The 25,601-nt window shown below is 37.2% G+C and overlaps 2 protein-coding genes across 2 annotated transcripts; both read left to right on the plus strand.

Moving 5' to 3' along the window:
• The first annotated feature begins 9,361 nt into the window (after positions 1 to 9,361).
• LOC147943840 (uncharacterized) lies at positions 9,362 to 15,119 on the plus strand. Its single transcript, XM_087512385.1, has 7 exons — positions 9,362 to 11,023; positions 11,068 to 12,429; positions 12,694 to 13,246; positions 13,445 to 13,612; positions 13,925 to 14,294; positions 14,457 to 14,624; positions 14,700 to 15,119. The coding sequence occupies exons 1-7, from the start codon at positions 9,535 to 9,537 to the stop codon at positions 15,117 to 15,119; spliced, it is 4,530 nt and encodes a 1,509-aa protein (XP_087368511.1). The 5' UTR covers positions 9,362 to 9,534.
• Positions 15,120 to 18,007: 2,888 nt separating this feature from the next.
• LOC104787642 (aspartic proteinase PCS1-like) lies at positions 18,008 to 19,904 on the plus strand. Its single transcript, XM_010513243.2, has one exon. The coding sequence runs from the start codon at positions 18,240 to 18,242 to the stop codon at positions 19,521 to 19,523; it is 1,284 nt and encodes a 427-aa protein (XP_010511545.1). The 5' UTR covers positions 18,008 to 18,239; the 3' UTR covers positions 19,524 to 19,904.
• The last annotated feature ends 5,697 nt before the right edge of the window (positions 19,905 to 25,601 follow it).

Genomic DNA, 25,601 nt, shown 5'->3' on the forward strand with positions numbered 1-25,601 from the left:
AAAATTAAAAAAAAAAGAGTGTTCGTGTAGTTGCATTTACATATTAGGATTGAGTCTAGTTTGTTTCATATAGGATTGTTGCATATGCATCTTAGGGGACAATGATTAAAACTACCTTGTTCAAAATCAAACCTTAGGATTGAAGCTATAGCCATTAGTCATAGTTCATTATTGCTAGATCAATCTTTGGAAAAAAATGAAAATCTTTGCTTAAACCCTTGTGTCGTTTGAATGCTTCCTCCACTTGCTTGAACATTAGAACATCTCTATATTATTGGATTTAATTTGAACTTTAATTGTCTTGCTTATGGAACTTGAATACTTACTCATGGTAACTCTAAACTCAGGTTAGCACTCCAATTTTACCAATCTTTTCGTTTAACCCGATTCATTTGTCCTATCCATGAACCCAAACCTTTCTTTCAAACCTTGTTGTGAATTGTTGAGTGAGGCCTCTTTCATTGTGCAATAGGTTGTGAAACCTTGAGAGTATTGAGAACGACAAAGAACTGCCTCTTGATTTAGCTAAGTTAGAATTTGAACTGGTTAATAGATTCGGTTTTGAAAAATAGGTGGTTAGAATGTTTATTTGGAGTTGGGTTGTGGAATTAAAAAAAAAAAAGTACCTAAGGTTAGAATAAATTAGCTCTAAGTCTCTAAATAAAAAATAAAAATAAAAAAAAAGAGAGAAAAGATTTTGCTATAATCTCCTAGAAAGAAAGAAAAGACATATATTCATATTAGGAGTTTAGCAAAGAAAGAATAAAAAAAAAAAAGCTAGAAGTTTAAAGTCTAAATCTTAGGGAGTAAAAAAAAAGAGTTAAAATCAAGGATGTGGGTAGTTTGATTCTAGGGGGTTTAAATAAAAAAAAAAAGTGAATGAGAAAAGGGTAGATCATCAAGAGTTAAGCTTTGTATGCCCAAATTGTTCTCAGTCTTAGATAGTTTTCACAACTGTCTAGCATTCCTTCTTTGAGAGATAACCACCCAAAGAATTTGTTTGAAACCACCTCACCAAAAAGCCTTACCCTTGAAACCGATAGAGCTTGATTCACCTTCCATTTGCAAGAATTCGCCAAACACTTATTGAATGTGAAAGAGATGTTCTTTATCTTTAGTTGGAGGTTGAACTAGATCGATGCATGGTAATAAGCATAGAAAAATATTTGTAAGTATGTTGATTGATCTTAGCACCATTAAACTATCTTTAAGGACTATAGCTTGAATCCTTCGCTTAGCATATTAAGGTTATGAGTCCCCACTTTCAAACCACACCCTCTTACTTCCTTGCTAGAGACTAGCAAGATTTAAGTTTGGGGGTTTGATAACTCTCTAATTTATATGTTTTTAGCATCCTTTTTTGTCCATATTTTGCATTGTTCATACCTCTAACTTAGCATTTTTAGGTCATTAACTGTAGGAATTCACTTTTAGACCATTTAGGGTGTTGCATTTCTGCATTTGCATGTTTTGGATAAAAACAGATGTTAAAGAGCCAAAAATGGGGAAAACAAGGACAACCCGAGCATGCACCCGAAGGAGCCATCGAGCTGGAAGAACAAGTCCGAACCCCAACACGATCGAGGAAGATCCAAAAGCATGAAGAACAACCCGAAGATCCACCCGAGGAGTAATCTGACTTCACCCTCGTGTACCCCATCGAGTAGACCATCGGGCAAGTCTGGGAAGCTAGGTCAAAAGGGTTTCCATATATAAACCCCCTCCTCTCCTAGCTCGCAAACGAGCACGCCGCAGACCCTCAAACTAGATAGCGAGAGCTTCTGTGAGAGAACTGAGCGACTCAAACAGTTTTCCTTTTGTTTTTACATTTTCTTTCATAGTTTTTATAGTTTTTCTTAGATTTCTATCTTGTACTCTTTCTACTCTATCTTTACCTTTTAATACAATGCAATTTTCATTCTTTTTCGTTGCTTTGTTATTCGTTGCTATGTCCGAGTAGTGTAGTAAAGTTTCTAGGGATGGGATAGATGATTTTATGTTCTTGATCGGTTAGGATGCCTTAGTTTGATTGTATATTTTCGATAGATTTCCTTCTAGGTTGGTGTTCTTAATGCTGTCAACAGACCGAGAGGTTGAGATTAGATCTAGGGCGTTTACAAATGCTACAGACCGAGAGGAGTAGATGAGATGCTTGATTTAACCAATGCTAGAGGTTTACTTGACTCTGAGTAAGAGATTAGATGAGTTTGAGTTTACTGATACTAATGAATCGATCTTAATGCCTGCTTGATTATGTTGCTAGTGCGAGAGTGTGGGAACTGATAAAGGTTGATTGTTGCTAGTGCGAGAGTGTGGTGACAAAGTTTTAGAGATTCATTGTCTAGGAAATAATTGCTTGAGGCATGTAAGGCATCTGTACTGGTCAAGAATACTTAGGATTCGATTACCCCATCCTTAGGAGCTTTCGTATTTTAATTGTTTGCATTTTCTTTACTTGCTCGACTACTTACCCGATCAGGTACACAATAACCTGTATCGAGTGATACCTCGAGCTGTTCATATCTCATTTGCTTACTCGATCACCCCACTCGATCATGTACTCGATTGCTTGCAACGAGTGCTTAGGCCGTGTGGTTTCTTGTTTATATTCTTGTCTTTCATTTATTTTAGGACTGTTAGAACAAAAACACTATCTGCTTGGCTTGACTTGTATTGTTCTGATCATATCATTCCTGCTAGCAATAGACAACCATTTGGATTGATAACCCTTTGTACTACAACTGCATAGGGAATTGATACCCTGGGTGAAAACCTGTCTATCAGAGCCATCACTGATAATGTCCTTATAACTCATGAGATCTTGCACTATCTAAAAACCTCAGATGCAAAGAAACGTTGCTACATGGCAGTAAAATCAGATATGGCTAAGGCTTATGATCGTATTGAGTGGGATTTTATCAGAGTGGTCATGGAAAGGATGGGCTTCCATAGGAAGTGGATATAATGGATTATGCAATGTGTGACCACAGTTTCCTATTCCTATCTGTTAAATGGCTCAGCCCAAGGCTCAGTTGTTCCCCAAAGAAGAATCAGACAAGGGGATCTGCTATCTCCGTATCTGTTCATCCTGTGTGGTGAGGTCCTATTGGGCCTCTGTCTAAATGCACAGAAGGAGAATAAACTACTTGGGATCTGTGTTGCTATTGATTGCCCCCGAATAAACCATCTCCTCTTCGCTGACGATACTATGTTTTTCTGCAGATCAGATGTCAAAAGCTGTAAACTTCTAATGAGCATATTGAGAAAGTATGAGTTGCCTCGGTTCAGATGATTAATAAAGACAATTCAGCAGTTACCTTTTCGTCAAAGACCCCTGAAGATGTGAAGACGCTGGCCCAACAAACTTTAGGAATTCAGAGAGCTGGAGGTCTTGGGAAATATCTAGGCCTACCTGAGATGTTTGGCAGGAAAAAGTAGGATCTATTCAATTTCATAGTAGATAGAATACGTCAAAAGGCAGTAAGTTGGTCATCAAAACACTTATCAATTGCGGGAAAGACTACTATGTTGAAGTCTGTCCTCTCGGCCATGCCAACCTACACCATGTCATGCTTCAAGCTTTTGATGTCTTTATGCAAGAGAATCCAATCAGCCCTCACTCGGTTCTGGTGGGATTCTTCTGCAGAGAAAAGGAAAATGTCATGGATTGCCTGGGATAAAATGTCAAAGACAAAGAGATATGGGGGCTTAGGCTTCAAGGATATCACCTGCTTCAACGATGCTCTCTTAGCAAAAGAGAGTTGGCGTATTCTTACTAGACCAGACTGCCTTTTGGCTAAAACCCTTCTTGGCAAGTATTGCAAAGCAAGCTCTTTCCTGGATTGTACCGTCTCCTCTAATGCTTCGCATGGTTGACGTGGTATTTATATTGGGAGAGACCTCCTAAAAACTACTCTAGGTAAAGCAATTGGGTCGGGATCGACAACTTCAGTTTGGAATGATCCATGGTTATCGCTTTCATCACCAGTTATCCCTTATGGACCTCCTACAGAACAAAGCCAACATATGAAGGTGGATGAGCTTATATGCTCGACATCTAAAGAGTGGGATATTGAGAAGATACGAACAATCATACCTCAATACGAGAATGAGATCTGTATCCTTCGTCCAAGCAAGCTAGGAGCCCCTGATCAGTACTCTTGGCTACCTACCAAATCGGGTGTATACTCGGCCAAAACGAGATACCATGCGGCTTCAGAGAGAGGAAGACCAAACCTCCTGGTTCCCAATCCAACTTTCAACTGGAATAAAAACATCTGGAACCTTCACTGCCCACCAAAAGTCTGGTTTCTAACCTGGAAAGCTATGAGGAACGCCCTTCCTACTGGCCAAAAACTGTGAATCAGAGGAATCAATCCGGATGCTACCTGTCCACACTGCAATGCTGACGAATCCGTCATTCATTTACTGTTCCACTGCCCCTTTGCAGCAGAAGTCTGGAGATCAGCACCTTTTAAAACCCCACCACGCACAGAACTGTTCACGACCACTCAACATGGAATTGAGGTAATCAACAAGTTAATCTGTTTACCTCCCTGTGGAGTAGGAACTGGGAATCTAGCCCCTTGATCTTGTGGTTTAATTGGTACTCGAGAAATAAGAAGATCTTTGAAATCTGCCTCTTCACCTGCTCAGAAATTATAACACTCGCCATCGTTTTAGCTCGAGACTGGTCTGCAGCCCAAGACCAAACACCATCTCCGAAACCATCAAACCAGATCCGAGCAACTCTAGATCTCCGTTTGGATACCATCCAATGTTTCTCTGACGGTTCATGGCGAGAGGAGACGAGGGAAGCTGGATTTGGCTGGATCTTTCTTGACAGGTCTCAATCATCGAAAATCAAAGCCGGATCTGTGGCCTCAAACATCGCTTCTCCTTTAATAGCCAAAGCATCGGCTCTACTCCTCGCCATCCACCAAGCTCTTGAGCTAGATTTGAAACGAGTTTCTTTCGCTTCATATTCACTACAGTTGATCAAAGCGCTTAATTTGGAGGCTTCTTTCAAGGACTTTCATGGGATTCACCACGACATCCTCAATCTATCTCTTCGTTTCGATTATGTTTCCTTCGTGTTTGTACCAAGAGACATGAATAAGAAAGCTGATGCGTTAGCTAAATCAGCTTTACTTTTCTTACCTACTGTACCAAACTTGAATTAATGAAAACCAATTCCGGTTTAAAAAAAAAAATGAGAGAACTTAACACCAAATGAACGGAATTACAATAAAGTTTAGACAACTTTCTCAACTACGTAGGCAATAAAAACCTCCATCAAATCTGTGACGGCTCTACACTCACCCTCACCGCCATTGCTCTCTTCCTAGCCACCAGATCTATCAACATAACAAATCCCAAAACATCAAAAGACTCCGATTAACGAGAAGCAGACATCAATACTGCTTACAAGCATCGAAATTTCAAGATAATCAGTTATTAATAAAGAGGAAGAACTTACTAGTTACAAATCTGAAAATTGCAATTAGGGAATGAAGGAGGAATAACTTAGGGAACCATCTCAACGAGAGAGAGGATAAGGAGAAGGTAAGAAGAAGATAAGCAAAGAGGTGGGGAAGAAGAAGATGAATAATAATCTATGTAAAGGAGAAGAAGGGTGAAGGAGAAAGAGAAGAGAGAGCTTCTTCTCTCGTGAGAAGAAAAAAATAAGAGGAGTATAATTTTAGGGTTTTTGTATTTTTATATGTGTCTCCTTAAACCGAAGAAACCGATCGGTTTTGGTGTGCCGAACCGAATAAACCGAAGACCGAAATCAATTTATAATTTTGCCGATCGGTTAAGAACAGTAAATCGGTTAGCAACCGAAAACCAAAATTGTCGGTTTGTTCGGTTCGGTTTTCTCGGTTTCTACCGATTGCCCAGGACTACGGCAAAGGCTATGGCCACCATGAAAACAATTGAGAATTAGTATCATTTGTTCGTAAGACAATGCATGTGTACAAAATATCAATCTCTGTTATATATGGAGTTAAACATATCATATAATGAATTAATTGCCAAAAAAAAAGAAAAACATATCATATAATGAAAGTTGTATTCATCTTTATGTTGAACGTTCGAGGGAGATTAAAAGTAATGTGTGAAATCATTGCAATAGACCTACATTAATTCAATCCCAGATCGTTGATATATTTTGTACTGTATAAACAAGATGCAAAGTAAAAAATATACAACTTATCATTATCGGTTAGAGTTAAAAAATTAGAATTGTGATCAAGAATATTATCGAAAAACTACAATCAAAAAACAATACAAAAAAGGTGTTTTGTGTCACTCATTTTATATATGCATAAGTTAGAATTGATGCAAATTAGTTTTACATCACTTATATAAATGACTCTGGTTGCACCGGTTGAAATATTTTTTAATATGCATCAGTTGATTCAATCAATACAAATGATGTTAGTATTTGGCTATTTGCATCAATGCATTAAAATAACGTTAAATTTGCAGCTGTTATTATAAGTAATTTTAAGTGTCTATATTAATTATATATAATTGAAGTTAGTATAAATAGAAAGAATATTAAATTAAATTCTAAGAAATATATATTATTAAATTCTAGAAATTAATATAAAAGCAAATTATTAATTTTGTGATAATAGTTGCCTATTAAATGTTTTTTTAATCATGGAAAAACACTAATATAACTATATATAAGAAAATTATGAAGTCTTTTATCAATGGAAGCAATATAAGACAAATTAAGTAAATAGTTGCATTACTTTTAAAAGCTAAGGCTTTGTTTTTAATTAGCATCAGTCACTTTTTTTTTAAATTGTATCATTCTCTGAATGATGAAAATTCAATTCATATATGCGTATCACTATTGTAAAACTATGCTAAAAGATTTATTTTTGCAACAGAAATAAATAATGACATTGGTTATTACTACTGATGTTAAATTATAATTTGTGTATTGATAATTATAGCAAGTAATTCATATTTTTATCATTTAAACTTTTGAGTCAAATTGGTTTATGCAATTGATTCATGATCTTTTGAAAATACTACCAACATTAATTAGGTATAGAGTTGTTCATTTACTTGATTCATGATTTTTGAACAATTTTGGAACATCAATTATCCTTACATATAAAATAAAATGATTAAGTTGAATTTACCATCAAGCAAGCTTATAGATGATAGAACCATGAATAATTTACCTTTAAACATCATCTAAATATCATTAAATTAGTATCATTCAAACTTTTGAGTCAGAATAATTTATGTAATTGATCCTTGTTGTAGTGACATATACCTTTTACCATCACCTTTAATTGGATATAGAGTTACTACTTGATTGATGATTTTTATTAGAAATTTTAGAAAAAAAATTACCCTTACATATAGAACAAAATGATAGTTAATTTTGCCATAGACAAACTTATAGATGAAAGAACGATGAAACAATTTACCCTTAAAAACTATTTAAGAACCATCCTTATAATAAAATCATCATGACTCGCCTACCACGAAAAAACTTGTCAAAATATTATTATAAGTACAAAACAAAAAAGTTATAAATTTCATAAACCAATGATATAACAAATGAATCCATCAGTACATACAAATGTTGAATATTCTACGTATACATGTAATGTGATTCCTCATACATATGAGATCCAAGAGTGTTAAACCCCATAGCTAAAAAGATTAAACTTTAATTCAACAATCATACAAACATCATTTTTAAATTCAGTAATAGTCTTTTCTTCTGAGCTTGAACATAATTTGCAGATACTCTACTACACATAAATATAAAAAGCTTATAGAAGATAAAAACACATTTGATTGACCGTTACAATAGGTGCAATCATGACTCACTTCACTTACAACACATGAAATTTATTACAACAGAGACACACTCACCACTAGATAGATATTCTACATCTAATAAAACACTAACAATATATATATATATATATAATATATGGTCTCTTATATGACTAAATACATGATAAATCTAAAACATGTTGGGATGAAACGATTCATGTTTAGTATAGAAGGTTCATGTAATTATTATTGACAGTTCATGACTCACATATAAACATACAACCAAAAGAACAAGGTATATCCAAATTCATTCCCTAAGGCCATAGAGACTAAAAAATCACATAAACAAGTTGAAAGATGAAGACACTTGAAGAAAAAAAAATAATGAAATACATCAGTAGAACTACCCAATTTAGATTTGTTTCGACATCAAGTGTATATTTTCGATATATCTCAAAAACCCTAAAAACTTTGTCCGTTCATCGATTTGTGTATATATATTCTTAGTGACTCTCAAAAACCTCAAAAAATTAGTGGTTCGATTTTGTTTAGTAATTCTCTAAACCCCAAAATTAATCAAACACCTCATTCAGTCACATTTCACAATATCAAGTGAGGGTCGGGGGTGAAAATGGAGTGAGCAACTAATGATTTCAGTGAAAACTTGAAAAAAGACAAGAAGTTAAACTACCAAGTTCTTTTTACATCACATAGATCGACATGCCGTATTGTATTGTTGAGAAGTCTATACAATAACGGTAAAATATAGTTTTATGCACATGCAATTTTAGTCAGGTATTTTTAATAACAATCTCAAGAAATATTTTTTACAATTACGTCTTTTCAGTTTTCATCATAAAATGGTTTTCTGAAAAATATTTTAGATAGTTTGGAAAAAAAACTTGTTTTTGTTAGCTATAATTTTAAAATACTATTTAAAGATTTTGGAAATATTATTTCCTCTAGCTCTCAGCTCTTAGAAATATATTCATATTGAATTATAATTCATATATTTTTTTATGTTATAAAAAGATATATATCATTTGAGCTTATCTTCGTGAGCATAACTAATAGAGTTCGTAATAATAATTGGAAGAGGTTTAAATTTCTCTCCCAGGCGCTTTTCCCAAGAAAGCCATGAGGATTGCTATTAACCGGATCTCACCTAACGCGGCCTAAGCTCACCACTTTTACCTTCCGGTCTTTACCCGCTTAATGGTAAAAACCACAGGCCAATCTGGCTTGCTCGACGCTCCATCCTCACCTAGATCTTCATCTCTACCCTTCCGAGCCTCATGTTTCCAAAGAATTCGCAGTAAATGCATCCCCCTTGACGGTTAGTAAGTAAATCCATTCTCACTGAACCGCTCTCTGTCATCGTTTTAAGCCTTTTTAACTATTTGTAAGCCTTTACTACTGTCTCGAAACCTTTTTAACCCTTTAAACAGCAAAACCATCCGATCCCCTTTACTGCCAACCGTTTTTACCCACCTGCAAGCCAACATCCAAGTTATCCCAACTGTAAACCGACTTTATCCCATCAATCATGGATAGACGCATACCAAACTACCAAAAAGGGAAGGTTTTGGAGAGAGGATACTCCCCCCCCCTAGAAAACGAGTTAAAGCTCCAGATCTTGATACCTCTGACCTAGTAGAGGAAAACTCTTTGACCCTCATCGGTCGTCTTACAAACCCTGCTGCCCAAAGACTTTGGGCCATGTTTTCATTCCTGGAAACACGCTGGAACCTGCGCGGGAAAGCTATCGGGTCAGAGCTAGGAAAGGGCTGTTTCCAGTTCAGATTTGACTATGAGGAAGATTTACAGAAAGTACTAAATGACCGGCCCTACCACTTTGACCAATGGATGCTCATATTACAAAAATGGGAACCAGTCATTTCACCTTCTTTCCCCTCCCTGATTCCCTTTTGGATCGAGCTCCAAGGCCTGCCAAAACACTACTGGAAACCTGAAATGCTACAAGTTATTGGTGAGGAATTGGGAGAAGTTTTAAACAAGGAAATTACGCCTTCAGCAGTCAAAGTCCGAGTCCTCCTAGATGGCTTAAAACCCCTGATTAAAGAAACAATAGTGGAGTTTGCAACGGGTGGCGAAGCTATAGTTACCTTAGAGTATAAAAACCTGAAAAATCACTGCAACCACTGTCAACGTTTAACTCATGAGGCTAGATTCTGCCCAGGTCTTCCCCCAAAGGAGACTGAACCCTTACCAGTGCACCGAGCGCCTTCAAGGTCGAACTCCTCAGCTACAGGAATGATCAGGAATTACTATACACCAACGGATAACTTCTTGCCACCAAAAGATCATCCTCAGCAATCTGAACGAAGCGTTTCCCTGAAAAGGAATAATGAGGTGGTACTAAGAAGAGACGGGGTTGGTGACAATAGAGTACGTTACAGAGGAAACCATACCTCTTCAAGGTATGAGAACCTAAGGCGGTCGAATCCTGGATACAGATTGGAGCATAATCGCAACACTACAGATATCCAGTCAAACCAGAACAGCCATCACCACTCCCAAAACCACCCGCATAAGCAGTACAATCTCCAATGGAGGGAAAAGTCAAAAAGTTCATACCAACCACCTAGTGAACCCTCTGATCAGTCTAGAACTCGCCGACCACCACTGGAAAGAGAATGGAGCAACTCAAACCCCACCACTCCGCCTCCCCCACCTCCTGTCATCCCCATAAAGGAACAAGTGCTAAATGAGCTGCGTGAAGTTATTGTGCAGTATATTTCCTGTCCAGACCCCACGGAAAGTGCAGCTAGGCGTATTAGGGTTAACCAAGGAGAAACCTTGAACCTCATGGAGAACACAGCCACCAGTATCATTGAAGCTGCTGTATCTAATTCCCGAGAAAATGCACACCAAACCATTACCATAGCAGAGAAGGGTGAACCTAGCAAAAGGGGTAGGGGACGACCTCCAACCCACAAACAAACCCTGAAACAGACACCAAAGCTATTGGGAGCGAAGTCCCAGAAGAGAAACCTGATCTTGGGATCCCCAAAGAAAGCTAACACAAGCCGTGGAATGAGTAAATCAGGGAATGACCCAAAAAAGAACACCTCAAAGAAGAGAACACCCTCGACCCAAGGTGGGAATGATTCCAACCAGTCTAGTGGGTCCAAGAAAGGTACTGAATCGTCTTTGGGGTCTAAATCAAAGACTGCAAACTCTCAAGGTATCTCAAAAATGACAATCATACCTGGTATGGTGAAGCAAAAGGTGGATTTTCAGAATCCACCAACCCCTCTTCCTTAAGAGCGGTTAGCTGGAACTGCTGTGGGCTGGGGAACCCCATGACAGTCCAGCGTCTTAAGGAGATCCGAAGGAAGATCTCCCCTGATATCTTGTTCCTCATGGAGACGAAAAACAGTTCTGATAATGTGCTTAAGATGCTCCAATGGCTTGATTACCCTTCCCACCTTCTTATTCCCCCCTTATCTCCAAGCTCTGGGGGTTTGGCGCTGTTCTGGAGAGATAACCTCGAAATTGAAGTTATCAAAAGTTGCTCGAACTACATTGATACAAGAATAAAAGCAAAAGGCAAGTTTTTCTACTGCACCTTCCTCTATGGTGAACCAGACAGAACTAAACGAATAGAAATTTGGTCCAGTCTTGAGGATCATGCAAGTACCAGAACTGATCCTTGGTTATTGATGGGAGACTTCAATGACATCATACATAGCGATGAGAAAGTGGGTGGTCCACTACGCTCAGAGGGATCTTTTTCAGACCTTCGCTCTTTCATGTCTATTTGCGACTTATATGACCTTAAGCATACCGGGAATTTCCTTTCTTGGCGGGGAAAACGTCACTCTCACCTAGTGAGATGCCGTCTGGACAGATCCATGGCCAACAGTGACTGGATAATGGCTTACCCCTCAGGTCGCAGTGAATATCTCCGGTTTGAAGGGTCAGACCACCGACCCCTAGTCACCTCCTTTGATCCTATTAAGAAGAAAAGAAAAGGACTCTTCAGGTATGATAGAAGGTTAAAAGATAACGAGGAGGTTACAAATCTTGTAAAGAGTACATGGGAGTCTTTCCCAGAGGCGAGTGTTGATGAGAGAATTCAAAACTGCAGACACGCTATTATCTCCTGGAGCAGAGTCCAACAGAACAACAGTCAACAAGAAATCAACACCCTGAGACAACAGCTAGAGGAAGCTATGTGTGACAATTGTGAAGCACAGGAGACAATTGAACTGTTAAACCAGAAACTTTTGATTGCTTACCAGATGGAGGAGGCGTTCTGGAAACAAAGAAGCAGGAACTTGTGGCTAGCCCTTGGAGACAAAAATACGGGTTTTTTCCATGCGACTACAAAAGGAAGGCAAGCGATAAATAATATCTCGATCATTGAAAAAGCTGATGGAACACCGGTCTTTGAAGAAAAAGAGATTACCTCAGCAATATCAAAGTACTTCCAGCTTATTTTCTCAGCCCAGGAGGGAGAAAGACAATATGTCGTCCTGGAAGCTTTAACCCCTTGTATCTCCCTGGAAGTAAATGAGACCCTGACTGCCTTGCCTTCCCCTGCTGAGATTAAACAAGGATGTTTTGAGATCCACCCGGATAAGGCACCAGGCCCAGACGGATTCTCTGCAAGTTTTTTCCAATCAAACTGGAATACTGTAGGTAACAAGGTTGTATCTGAAGTGCAGAATTTCTTTACCTCTGGAGCTCTCCCACAAAGCATTAACCACACCCATGTGCGACTCATACCGAAAATCACCTGCCCTAAGAAGGTCTCTGACTATAGACCAATAGCACTCTGTTCAGTTTATTATAAGATCATTGCAAAAGTGTTAACTAAAAGACTACAACCGATCCTTCATACCTGCATCTCTGAGAATCAATCAGCGTTTATCCCGAACCGTGCCATCTCTGACAATGTGTTGATCACGCACGAGGCTCTTCACTACCTCAAAACCTCAAAGGCAAAAACGAGATGCTACATGGCCGTGAAAACTGATATGAGCAAAGCCTATGATAGGCTGGAATGGGACTTCATCCGTGCAGTGCTCACCCGTATGGGCTTCCACGAGACCCTGGTCACCTGGCTAATGCAGTGTATTACTACTGTATCCTATTCTTACCTTCTAAATGGACAGGCAAAAGGTTTAGTGGTACCTGAGAGGGGCATCCGCCAGGGAGACCCACTATCCCCTTATATTTTCATTCTGTGCAGCGAAGTGCTCTCTGGACTATGCAACAAGGCACAAATGGATGGATCTCTCCAAGGTCTACGAGTCGCAAAAGGCAGTCCACGCGTCAACCATCTTTTATTCGCAGATGACACCATGTTCTTTTGTCGTTCTGATAAATCAAGTTGTAAGAAACTCAGTCTTATCTTGGAAAAGTACGAAAGAGCCTCTGGACAAAAAATAAACCAAGAGAAGTCTTCAATCACGTTTTCAAGCAAAACAAGCGGTACTATAAGGGAGAGAGTGAAGAGGGAACTGCATATAACGAAGGAAGGAGGACAGGGTAAATACCTTGGTCTTCCTGAACTCTTTGGTCGAAAGAAGAAGGACCTATTCAGCAGCATTGTTGATCGTATCAAGCAACGAACACTCAAATGGTCATCTCGCTTCTTATCTTCCGCGGGGAAGCTTGTCATGCTCAAAGCAGTCCTTGCAGCTATGCCAACGTACACGATGACTTGCTTCCTCCTGCCCAACAACCTCTGTAACAGAATTCAAGCAGCGTTAACAAGATTTTGGTGGGACTCCTCCCCGGGGAAAAGTAAAATGTGCTGGATTTCGTGGAAAAGGATGACAAAGTCTTACAAAGATGGAGGATTGGGCTTTCGTGACATTAAAACCTTCAACAAAGCCCTCCTAGCAAAAACAAGCTGGCGGATCATTGAAAATCCTGATTGCTTACTAGCCAGAGTTTTGCTTGGGAAATATTGCAAGAACTCCTCCTTCTTGGATTGTTCAGTACCAGGGAGTGCGTCCCACGGCTGGAGGAGTATTTGTGCAGGCAGAGACCTGATAAAACCCCAACTGGGGAAACTTATAGGGTCTGGTAATGAAACTCCAATCTGGAGAACACCCTGGGTATCCCTTGACAGACCTCAAAGCCCGATGGGTCCACCCACTAAGGAATCAAAAGACTGGACAGTGGCTGATCTCCGAACGCCGGATTCCTTGGAATGGGATAAAGAAAAAATAGCCAATGTTTTTCCTGAGCTAGGAAGCGATATCTGCAACCTGATTCCAAGCAAAACAACCACAGACGACCGCTGGGCTTGGCTCCCAAACGTTGATGGTCTGTACACGACGAAATCAGGTTATTTTGAGGCTCTAAACCAAGAGGAATCAGTAATAAACTCTTTGAATCAATCACCAGATTACCTTTTCAAGTGGAAGGCAAATATTTGGGCTCTGGCGACCTCACCAAAAACAAAAATGCTACTGTGGAAGGCGGCACAAAATGCATTACCAGTAGGCTCTAATCTGGTAAACCGGCATATTGCAGATTCAAGCCCTTGCCCTCACTGCGGCGAACCAGAAACGGAGCTCCACCTTTTCTTCCTCTGCCAATTTGCATCAAAAGTCTGGAGTTTAGCCCCTTTCGACAAAAATGTCATTGCGGAAAACCCTCAATCTATTCAAGACGGAATCAATAAAGGCTTAAAATCTACCTGCTTACCCCCATCTGGAGTTGGATCGGGTCCCCTCCTACCATGGATTTTCTGGTCATTATGGACCTCCAGAAACAAACTTGTTTTTGAGAAACGACAAGTTTCAGCGGAAGAGACCCTTTGTCTAGCCATTACCCGGGCTAAGGAGTGGCAACAGAACCAAATCCTGAAGAAAGCAAGTCCACAGATGAAACCCTCCAAGCTCAAACTCCCAACCCCGACTCGACCTGCCCAAGGATCCATCATTTGCTATACGGACGCATCTTGGATACCCAACGGCCAATCGGGTCTTGGCTGGGTATTCCATGACGATGAGAGTAATTTAATCTCCCAAGGTTCGATCTCCATCTCTACGGCAAGGAACGCCTTAGTGGCCGAAGCAATGGCAACTCTTACTGCGGTCAGAGTTGCAATTGAATCGGGTTTCACTTGCCTTCTCTTCGCTTCAGACTTGCTTCAGCTGGTCAAAGCCCTAAATTCGAAGATCCACCCAAAGGAGCTTCACGGGATTCTCCACGATATCCTGAATCTATCTTCTAGCTTTAATCTTTGCACTTTCAATTTTATTCCCAGGGAGAACAATCGCCTAGCAGACGCTATGGCAAGAAACTCTCGTGTTTAATTTCTTTCTCTGAATTAATGAAAAGTCGTGTTTCAAAAAAAAAAAAAAAAAAAAAAAAAAAACTAATAGAGTTCGTATATCATAATTAAGTTGATGGCTAATGGATACATAGTCTGGTCCCGTTACCACAACTTAAAAGACAAGTGGACTAGACCTGTAGAATCATGGGGCTACCTAGCTCCGTTTTTTTATGTTCTTGTTTGACATATGATTTGTCGTATTTATTTATTTTATTATATAGTTTTATTTTTATTTGAAGATTTTTCTGAAGTAATAATTAGTTGATGTGATATTGTTCAAAATTATTTGCATATTGAAACTGTCGTCGCTTTCTCTACAACTCTGAATTCGGTGGAATATGATGTTGTCGTGTTTTATTCATAACTCATTATTTATTTAAAGCTTCTAGTAAAACAAAACAAAAAATGGGAATTGTGAGAATCAATTTTTAAGACTTTGTGGTAAACAAATTACGAGACTATTTTAATATTCCAAAGCAATGTTCCATAGACTGTTCTATATATATACTCAAGTATCACTTCCAGAAAAGTTTTATACATGAATGGTCTATACAATAAATTTCGATTATTAGAACTTGATGATAATTCATATAAAAATAATTATATTACGGTTTAAATAAAACTATGATGTTTGAGTATTATATATGTATGAATGATTTATATAAATAATTTTTGACTATTAAATTTTAATGATAATTCCTATCGGAAAAATTATATTACCATTTAAATCAAACTATGATTTTGAATATATATTATATGTCGTGGGCATCAATGTTATAAATTAAAACAGTTGATGAGATTCATGAACGTAGACATGGTCCTACGGAAATTAAATTCCTATAGTTATAAATACTATTTTTGAGTTTCATTTAATTTGACAAAGAATAAATATGTTCACAAGATTCAATAGACATATAATTGGAACAAATAGTATCGTTTTGTGTAAATACAAAACAAAAGTTCTCACACGTCAACGTGTTATCGGTTTCAGTTCTTCAAAGCAAAGCTAGTGACACCTTTAAGCTCGGTTCTCAATTTAAAGTGGGAAATTCTTTCCGGTAAACAAATCAATTAGAATAAGACATCACATACAAAAAAGTTTGTAACCACCCAAAATTAGAAATAATAATAAGTGTTGGAAGAAAAAAAAAACATTTATATAAATCTAAAAGAGAATTCCGTAAGAAAACAAATAGTATGGAATAAATCATTGTCTCAAAATTAAGAGAAACCGCGTTTCGAACTTCATATTGCTTTCGGCCTCAATATCTTTTGTCATCTTTCCCATTAACACATAAATTGTCTCCCACTTCTTACGACATTTACATGTTTAGAAGTTTTTTCTTAAAATTATTAAAGAAACATACTAATTTTGTAGAGAATGGTGTAAAACTGAAACTGAACACTTGTTTTAAGGGTAACCATTAGCTATATATTTGCCACTCAAGAGGACAAAATTGTGGAGTATTGTTCATTATTGCAAAAATAATCATATTAAAACCTAATTGACTATTCTAAAAACAATATTTGTTTTCTTGATAAAGTACTTACCTAACGTAATCCAACTACTTAAAATAATATAACTAAATGAAGAAGTGCTTATTATTCAATATTAACTACAAAAAATGTTCAACACAATCAGATAATTCACTTATTTGCCACAGTAAATACTGTCAAACCAATACTATGTGTTTATATATAACGAAATGAAACCTCCACTAGCTGTGTATTAGATTAAGCCGCAAGCTGTGTACAGTGCCGGCGCTTTTAAGGGCTCCTGGGCAAATTTTTTTTTTGAATAAAAGGCCAAATTTTTTTTTAACTTCTATTATATGTTAAAAATATGGATTTCATTTTGATAATATATAAACACTTAACAAAATTATAAAATGTTATTTTCGTTCTATTGTTGGAGTCAGTTGAAATAATTATGAAAGATAAAATATATTTTTAGTTATTGATTCATCAAAATAAATCCTTAAAACATATTTTAATATATTATTTTATTTTACAAATTTTGTTTTTGCCTCTTTTATCTTATATATTTTTTGTACCCCATTTATCTTGTATTATTTTTTTTTTTGTGCCTCTTTATCTTACATTAATATTTTTTTTGTCTTTTTTATCTTATAAATTCTTTTTGTGTAGAAAAAAAATTATTTGCCTCTTAAATCTTTGAACTCGGGACGATTGCACTGTTTGTTCCCCAGTTAAGCCAGCACTGGCTGTGTATGAAGTATAATAAGAAAAAAATCGTCCTAATTTTATTTATTGAAACTCTTGGTAATCGGTTTATAGCCATTAAATAAAAGAATTATATATATATATATATATATATATTAACACAAGAATACATGGTGGACCACAATTTTAGATCCGATGTAGAAAATTAGAAATAATTCTTTCTTCTCTTTTCATCTTTTATTTCCTAAAAGTTGTCTACAAAATCATTTGGTTATATACTTATACGTATTAGATTTGAGCATTTATTAATTATTTCAACAAATATTAATCCATATAACATTATGTAATAATGCAGGCAGATACAATAAAAATTTACATAGTACTAGTTATTATTTTTTTTACTAAACATTCCCCTAAAAATCATCTATAACTTATATATCTCCACTTTTTTAAAAAGCATAGTTAAAATATGTTACATATACTTCATATTTATATATCTAAAATGTTTCGAACCAAGATTCATTATTTTTTAGATCTGGATCAATTATATATTGCTTGATAATTAATTTCTTGGTTGCAATAATTTCTTTAAAAAAATTATCCTATTTTTGTAAGGAAATGATAAGTAATTCAAAATTTGTAATTTACATGAAATATTTTTATTTTCTCCCTTCAAAAAATCTAACCATTTTTCTTATTTTCATTTTTGTCAAACTCGTACAAACTTACTATAAATTACATACAACCTTAAAACTCCAAAATAATATATCCCCAAAACAAAAACAAAAACAAAAACCTTTTAATAAACCTGAAAATTAAGTAAGAAAACGTGTATGTTAAGTGTCTATATATTACAGTCACACCTTCCATTACTCTCCATCATCTCTCTCACTTCACAAAAAAAACCCAAAAAAAAATGTCTCCCATTCCAAAACCACTCTTCTTCTTCTTCTTCCTCAACTATGTCGTAACTCTCTCAACCTCACTCTCCATCCACCTCCCACTCACCTCTCTCCCTATCTCACCCAAAACCACAACCTTCACAAACTCCCTCATCTCCCGCAAAAACCCATCTCCATCATCTCCACCATACCACTTCCGATCAAGATTCAAATACTCAATGGCTCTAATCATCTCACTCCCTATAGGAACACCACCACAAACACAGCAAATGGTTCTTGACACAGGAAGCCAACTCTCATGGATCCAATGCCACCGCAAAAAGCTCCCACCAGTTACATCGTTCGACCCATCTCTCTCCTCTTCTTTCTCAACCTTACCTTGCTCTCACCCTCTTTGTAAACCAAGAATCCCAGATTTTACACTTCCCACTTCTTGCGACTCGAACCGTTTATGTCACTACTCTTACTTCTACGCTGATGGAACCTTCGCTGAAGGTAACCTCGTCAAAGAAAAAATCACTTTCTCAAATACCGAATTTACCCCTCCTTTGATACTTGGTTGCGCTACTGAGTCCTCTGATGATAGAGGTATTTTGGGAATGAACCGTGGTCGTCTCTCGTTCGTCTCTCAAGCTAAGATTTCGAAATTCTCTTATTGTATCCCACCCAAATCGAACCGGCCCGGTTTTACACCAACCGGTTCTTTTTACCTCGGAGACAACCCGAATTCGCACGGTTTCAAATACGTTTCTCTGTTGACTTTTCCTGAAAGTCAACGAATGCCGAATCTTGATCCGTTGGCTTACACTGTACCGATGATTGGGATTAAATTCGGTTTAAAGAAGCTTAACATTTCCGGTTCGGTTTTTAGACCCGATGCAGGCGGGTCGGGTCAAACGATGGTTGATTCAGGATCCGAGTTTACTCATTTAGTGGACGCAGCTTACGATGCAGTGAGAGGAGAGATAGTGAGACGTGTTGGGCGGCGATTAAAGAAAGGTTACGTGTACGGTGGAACAGCTGACATGTGTTTCGATGGAAACGTGGTGATGATCCAACGGTTGGTCGGTGATCTTGTGTTTGAGTTAACTAGAGGAGTTGAGATACTTGTTCCGAGAGAGAGGGTTCTGGTTAACGTTGGAGGTGGGGTTCACTGCGTTGGAATCGGACGGTCGAGTATGCTTGGAGCAGCTAGTAATATAATCGGGAACGTTCATCAACAAAATCTTTGGGTTGAGTTTGACGTGACCAATAGAAGAGTTGGTTTCGCTAAAGCTGACTGTAGCAGATTACTGTGAGGAGATTCAGCTACGGTTGGGAATAGGGTCTTATGGTGGACTCGATTCGTTCGATGATGTCTAATCGGACGGTACATATAGTTAATATTAGTTTTGAACGAGGATGTCCTACAAAAAATAATTACAAGTGTTCACGTAGATTTATATGGTTGTACTGTTTTGTATATTATATGGTTCATATTAACTTGGGGATGTTACATAAAAAAAATATCTTTATATTTGTCACTGTGGCTTGTTGACTCGTGCTGAAAGACTTGTGGATGAAGAAATATACGAGATTTAGATTTGAGAATTTTTCAGAAGTGCTTTTTGTTTGGTGTTATTTTTATTATGGTACTACTTTTTTAGTACAATAATCCAAAAATATAGATCTACTTTAAGCCGAATGTCTACATATGTGGCCACTAATAAATCAAAGTAAACTCAAAACATGGAGTCTACTATACGTACTAACTATAATAGTTAATTTCATTGGATTACGGAATTCTTTATATTCTTAAATAGTTATATATAATTTTATAAAAATTAACATGTCATGATCTCGTATATTTTTCATTATATTATAAGTTAATGAAAAGACAAGTTCGAACAAAAACTAATAGATTATGGTTCAAATTTATTTTCTGTGATTTTGACTCTTTGTATTGATCAATAATACACACATATTTCAAACTTTCTACAAAGATTTAAAACCCATTAATTTAAAAATTATTACTCAAAACATTTTAAAAGTAATATATGTAGGTGATCGGTAAAATAACATTTTAGATCTTTGTTTACTTTATTAAAACTCTCGTGGATGTTGTTTTGTCTAACCAGTCTCCCACCACAATCCACATTAACATGCATTTCGTCACCAACTAGTCAATGCTAGTGGTTACAATTATTATCATTATTATCATTATCATTAACACAGGTTTGATTAGAGTGTGGAGGAAACACGAATTGCTTTGTGTGTGTATATACTATATACTATAACTTTGCTTGTAACATAATTCTTGATTACAGAAATCGAAAATACGTTAAGAAAAGACAAACAAGCATGGCTTTATATTTTATTGTCTCTGTGATATTTACTAATTATTAGTAAGACAAACCGAAATCAGGATCACAACACGACATTTTAGAATTAATATAAACCAAAAACATAATATTATTCTACGAAATTATATAGAAGGAGAAAGATGCAATGGATAAACCACAAAAATACATGCAACAAATAAAGAATACTAATATCAATTAACAGTCAGACAAAGGTCACAAGGAGATGTATCATATATATTTTATTGAACCAACTATTTTTGGGATTAAGAAAAAATGGGTCCAATTATTTATTAAAAAAATATAATTGATACGTTAATTTTAGAGAATCAAGTATATTAGGCGCCGTCAAAACCAAAACAAATCTAGAATATGAGTTATAAGACAAGAGTATCAAACCATAATACAGTTAAGATTTTCTATGTAACCCCAAGACAAAACACTTTGAGCATTGCAAGTTTGCAACACTTTTTTTTTTCTCATCTGTTGTTGTTATTATTGATAATAAATATAAAACCATACATGAAGTACAAACTTAAGCCGGCGGAAAACAAAGATATCCCCGGAGTCTAAAGCCCAAAAGAGGGAGTCTAAAACCGACGGACAATAGATAAGTCCTCGGAAACAACTTAAAATACTAAATAGAGAAATTGAAGGCCAAAATCGAAATAGACCGAACCCAACAACTAAGAACAGAGGTATAATACCAATAATAACGAAGACAAACACTAAGTCTAAACAAACAAATCGATCACATTTTCTGAAGTTTCTGCGAATGAGTTGTACCAATGTAGCCCACGGCCAAAGCATCGATCAACAACTGCTTCCTCCTATCACAATGAGAGATGATCTCTCCAAACTAGAAAACAAACTTCATAACCTGACAAGCAAAAGTCCAATTCAGAACTTCAATACACTTTCAGATGCGGCGATTGAAACGTCAATGAACGCCTAGATAGAAGCCATAGCATGCAAACCGACATCCTCCAGATTCGGAAACGCAAAGACAAGGAGCAAAACAAAACCACTTCGATGAGCTTCAAATTCAGGAACCGAAGCGACACTCATCTACAGAGGTTACCATCACCATCAACTTCCACCTAAGAGTAGAAGGATCTGAAGCAGAGAGCCAAGTATAAACTTCACACAAAAGAACCTCTACTTAGAACAGAGTCGAACTAAAAGGGACCTAATAAGTAAAACCAGGCAAAAAGGATGAGCGAGGAAAACAATGGCAAGGTGAAGACTTCCTACAAAGCACCCACAAACCAACATAAAGCGGCAACCAAACAAACTGAAGCACAAGAGCGAGAGACAAATCTGGGTTGTGAGCAGGCGAACAACGGCTTGTCTCCGTCGATCTCAGATCCGGCACCATCCTCCTCGCAAAAGCTACAAACCAAGCAGAACTGAGCCGCTCGACCGCTTCCTCAAAACACCCTAGAACACAAAACGATTTAACTTATAGAATCCCTAAACGAAGGCCGTAAACTTCCCAAAACTTAAAAGGAAACTAAAGCAAAACACGAAGGAAAGAAAAACGGGGAGACCGGAGCCGGTGCTAGAGAAGCCACCGTACTCCAGTCTCAGATCTAAAAAATTTGTGGCGGCCACTGGTTTTTAGGTTTAGAAAACGAGAGAGAAAATTTTTTGCAAGTTTGCAACACATGAAAGTTTTATATCGAAACAAAAACAAAAACAAAGATATTAGATATGATCAAATAACACGCTTTAACTTTGAAAATGTTAGGGAAGTGTGAAGTAGGGCCAGAGATGAGCTGGTCAGCCTTAACTTTGAGATAGGACTTGGGGTCAAGTAGCCGACAGCTTAGTTCCAACTCTTCTCCCTTAACTCTACCTTTTCTTTCCTTTTATTATTCTCTTTATTCCCGACAATGACGTGGCTTTCATTTCTTCATTTTTCGTCTTTCCCATCTTTGTTACCATCATTGTAGTTTAGTTTTGAAATTCCATAATCAACTTACTTATGCATCTTTAAATTATAATGGGTTGGTACGACAATTGGTTGAACCTCATCTATTTAAACTTTATGTTAATCAATTTGTGCATTTCTTTTTAATCTTTAGTTTTTATGTGTCATCCAATAAGAGTTCAAGTGTCAATAAGAGTTTGTAGTTATTCAAAAAAAAAAAAAGAGTTTGTAGTTTTTTGTTCTCTTAACTTTTTTTTTTTAATAAATTATAAATCTATTCTCATACTATTTTATCATAAAAATGCATTATGCCAGATTCACATCTTAAATGGGTGACACAATATTATTGTAAACTATTTATAAATGGGTGAATTTGCTGAATAATCAAAAAAAAAAAACTAACAAATAATATAGCCACTGAAAAAATAGAAAATTAGGATCAAAGGTAAAGTAAATTACCATTTTGGGTTTTATGGTTTAAGGGTAGTGGTGGCTGGGAATGGACGGCGACGGTGGTAGTCAGTGGCCCGGTGGTGGTCTGGTGATGCTCCGGCAGTGAACCGGCAGTGATTCAGCGGTGCTCTAGCAGTGGTCCGGCGGTACTCTGGTGGTACTCCGATGGTGATACGGTGGCCGGAGATGATGTGATAGTGATAGGAGGTGATTGTTAGGAAGCAAAAGGGGTGTGGTTTGTGGTGGTAGAGATGAATATAGTAGAGGCAAATTGGTATATATTATATATTATACATAGAATATATTAAATATATGGTTAGATTGTTAGAGTAGTTACTTAGTTAATTTTGATTTTTTTCTTGGTTAGTCTTGCCAATTCCCCTTTATGAATTTCGGAGAATTTAGTTTGAATTAGGTTTTTCGGATAAACATTTTAATTCACATTTTATTTTGTTTGTGGTAAATTTCTATTACAGAAATCACCACTAACCTCCTTTATTGTAACTAATATTAGGTTAACAAGTTGTAGGGAAATAAATTTAATTCTAAAATAATCTGACCTATTTTTATTTTTAAATACTATAATATATAGTGATCTCATACTCACTAACAACAACAGATAACATTCAACAACATAAACCATTATCATTAAACGAATAAATTTAATAAATGAATAATCAATATCATTCCAACAATTCCAATAATTTTGTAACATCGGCTAACCAAATTTTAGGGTTTTGGGATGGATGTCGATCGACACCAATGAGGGTGTCGGTCGACACCATCACTTTCTGGTTGGTATCGATCGACATCATCACTTTCTGGTTCAACCGGTTTATTTTAAATCGTCAAATTGGAGCAGTTTGGTTTAGAAGAAACTCTCAACCATGATATTTAAGGCTGGAAGTCGACCTAGGGGTTTGGTTAGCCTCTTTTGTTGTTTCCAAAGAGAAAAATAAGAAGGAAAAATTTTCCAATGAATTCTTGTGAGTTTTTGCAGAGTTATGTGCCTTTTGTTTAGTGATTGTGGAGTGGTGATCTGAGGCTAGGAACATGAGAGGGACTTGCTGTCGAGTTGGATCCTTCGTTGTTGGTCAGATTTTTCCTTTGAAAGAGCTGAGAGAATGACCATGGCTTATCTAGTCTTGAGATTCTCTGATTTTTGTGTTTATGAGTTGTATGGTTGATTACTTTGCTTGTTTGCGTGATTTCGTGGTTTCTGTGGCCTTGTGAGACTCATGTGTGATTCTGGGCTGAGCATCGTGCAATCGGAGATGGAGATCTAGCTTGGAGCTTCGAGGAAAACGATCTAGCTTGCTAGTGTAGGTCGATACTCGCTAGTGTCGGTCGACACCAGGTGGCAAGTGTCGGTCGACGCCAGGTGACGAGTGTCGGTCGACACCAGGTGGCAAGTGTTGGTCAACAACAGGTGGCGAGTGTCGGTCGACACCAGGTGGCAAGTGTTGGTAAACACCCGCTAGCGTCGATCGACACCACTCGTCAGTAGGCGGCCGACACTTTGTTCTTTGTTCCTGGTTTGATTGTGTTTGTTATTTGTTGGTTGGATATTTCCAATTGCTTGTGTGTATAGCCCAATAGATGGGAAGATTGACTCACTAAGTATTTGTAATAATATTCATGCATCTCAATTATTGTTTATGGTGCAGGTACAGACAAAATGTAATCATGGAATCAAGGCGATGAAGAGAAGGATGTTCTAGTTGCTCGTTTATGTGTTATTTGGCTTCTGTTAGGTTGCTAGAGTTGAGTTATTAGATTATTACCTAGGTTGGTGGTTCCTTAGTTGATGTTGCTACATTGGAATTGTTGGTTTTGCTATTGATTATTGATATTGGTTATTTAATTATTGGAGTGTCATTGGTTTAATGTTCTGTTATTTCCATTGTTTGTGTTGATTGATGTTAGGATGTTAGTGAGTATGGGATCACTGGTTAATTATTATATTAAAAATGGATCGGGTCGTTTCAAGCATAAACCAACGTCATAGAACCAGCAACCTAAACATTTGTTTCAGACAACAACGTTCCATTTTAGCAACCTAATAGAAGCAAAGAACCAACAACTGAGCCTCTAGAACATCCTCTTCTTCATCGTCTTGATTCTACGATCACACTTTTCCTTTACCTACACCGCAACACAAAATAGATGGATAAGTATTTACAAAAATATTTAGTAAGGCAATCCTCCCATCTAATAGGCTATATACACAAGCAATAAGATCTCCACATGCCACAATCAACAAACAACAACAAACCAAACAATACACAAAAGGAAACACAACATCAGCCGCCTGCTAAGGATGGATGTCGATCGACGCTGGTCACCTGGTGTCAACTGACACCTGCTCGACATTCCCTGAAAACCATAGCAGTGTTGATTGACACCTCCACATGGTGTCGACCGGTACCCACCAAAGCCTTCGCATTGGTGTCGACCAACACCGATGCCGAGCATCAATCTCCTTTGATCTCCAGCTCCAATTTCTGCCTTCAAACATCTCACACACATCCAAGGTATATCTAGGAGTGAAATCAAGCCACAAGGATCACAAAATCACACAAACACACAGAGAAATCAATCAATCAAGTGATCAACCAACAAAACCACATAAACAGAGATCTTAGCTTAGA

The sequence above is a fragment of the Camelina sativa genome, chromosome 5 (assembly GCF_030686135.1).
Source record: "Camelina sativa cultivar CO46 ecotype springtype chromosome 5, ASM3068613v1".
NCBI lineage: Eukaryota > Viridiplantae > Streptophyta > Magnoliopsida > Brassicales > Brassicaceae > Camelina > Camelina sativa.

Coding starts and splice junctions, on each gene's coding strand:
- LOC147943840 (XM_087512385.1), top strand. CDS start 9,535: ATGTTTTCATTCCTGGAAACACGCTGGAACCTGCGCGGGAAAGCTATC. Junction 13,247..13,444: donor CAAAAAATAAACCAAGAGAA/GTCTTCAATCAC, acceptor ATCTCGCTTCTT/ATCTTCCGCGGGGAAGCTTG. Junction 13,613..13,924: donor AGTAAAATGTGCTGGATTTC/GTGGAAAAGGAT, acceptor ATCCCTTGACAG/ACCTCAAAGCCCGATGGGTC.
- LOC104787642 (XM_010513243.2), top strand. CDS start 18,240: ATGTCTCCCATTCCAAAACCACTCTTCTTCTTCTTCTTCCTCAACTAT.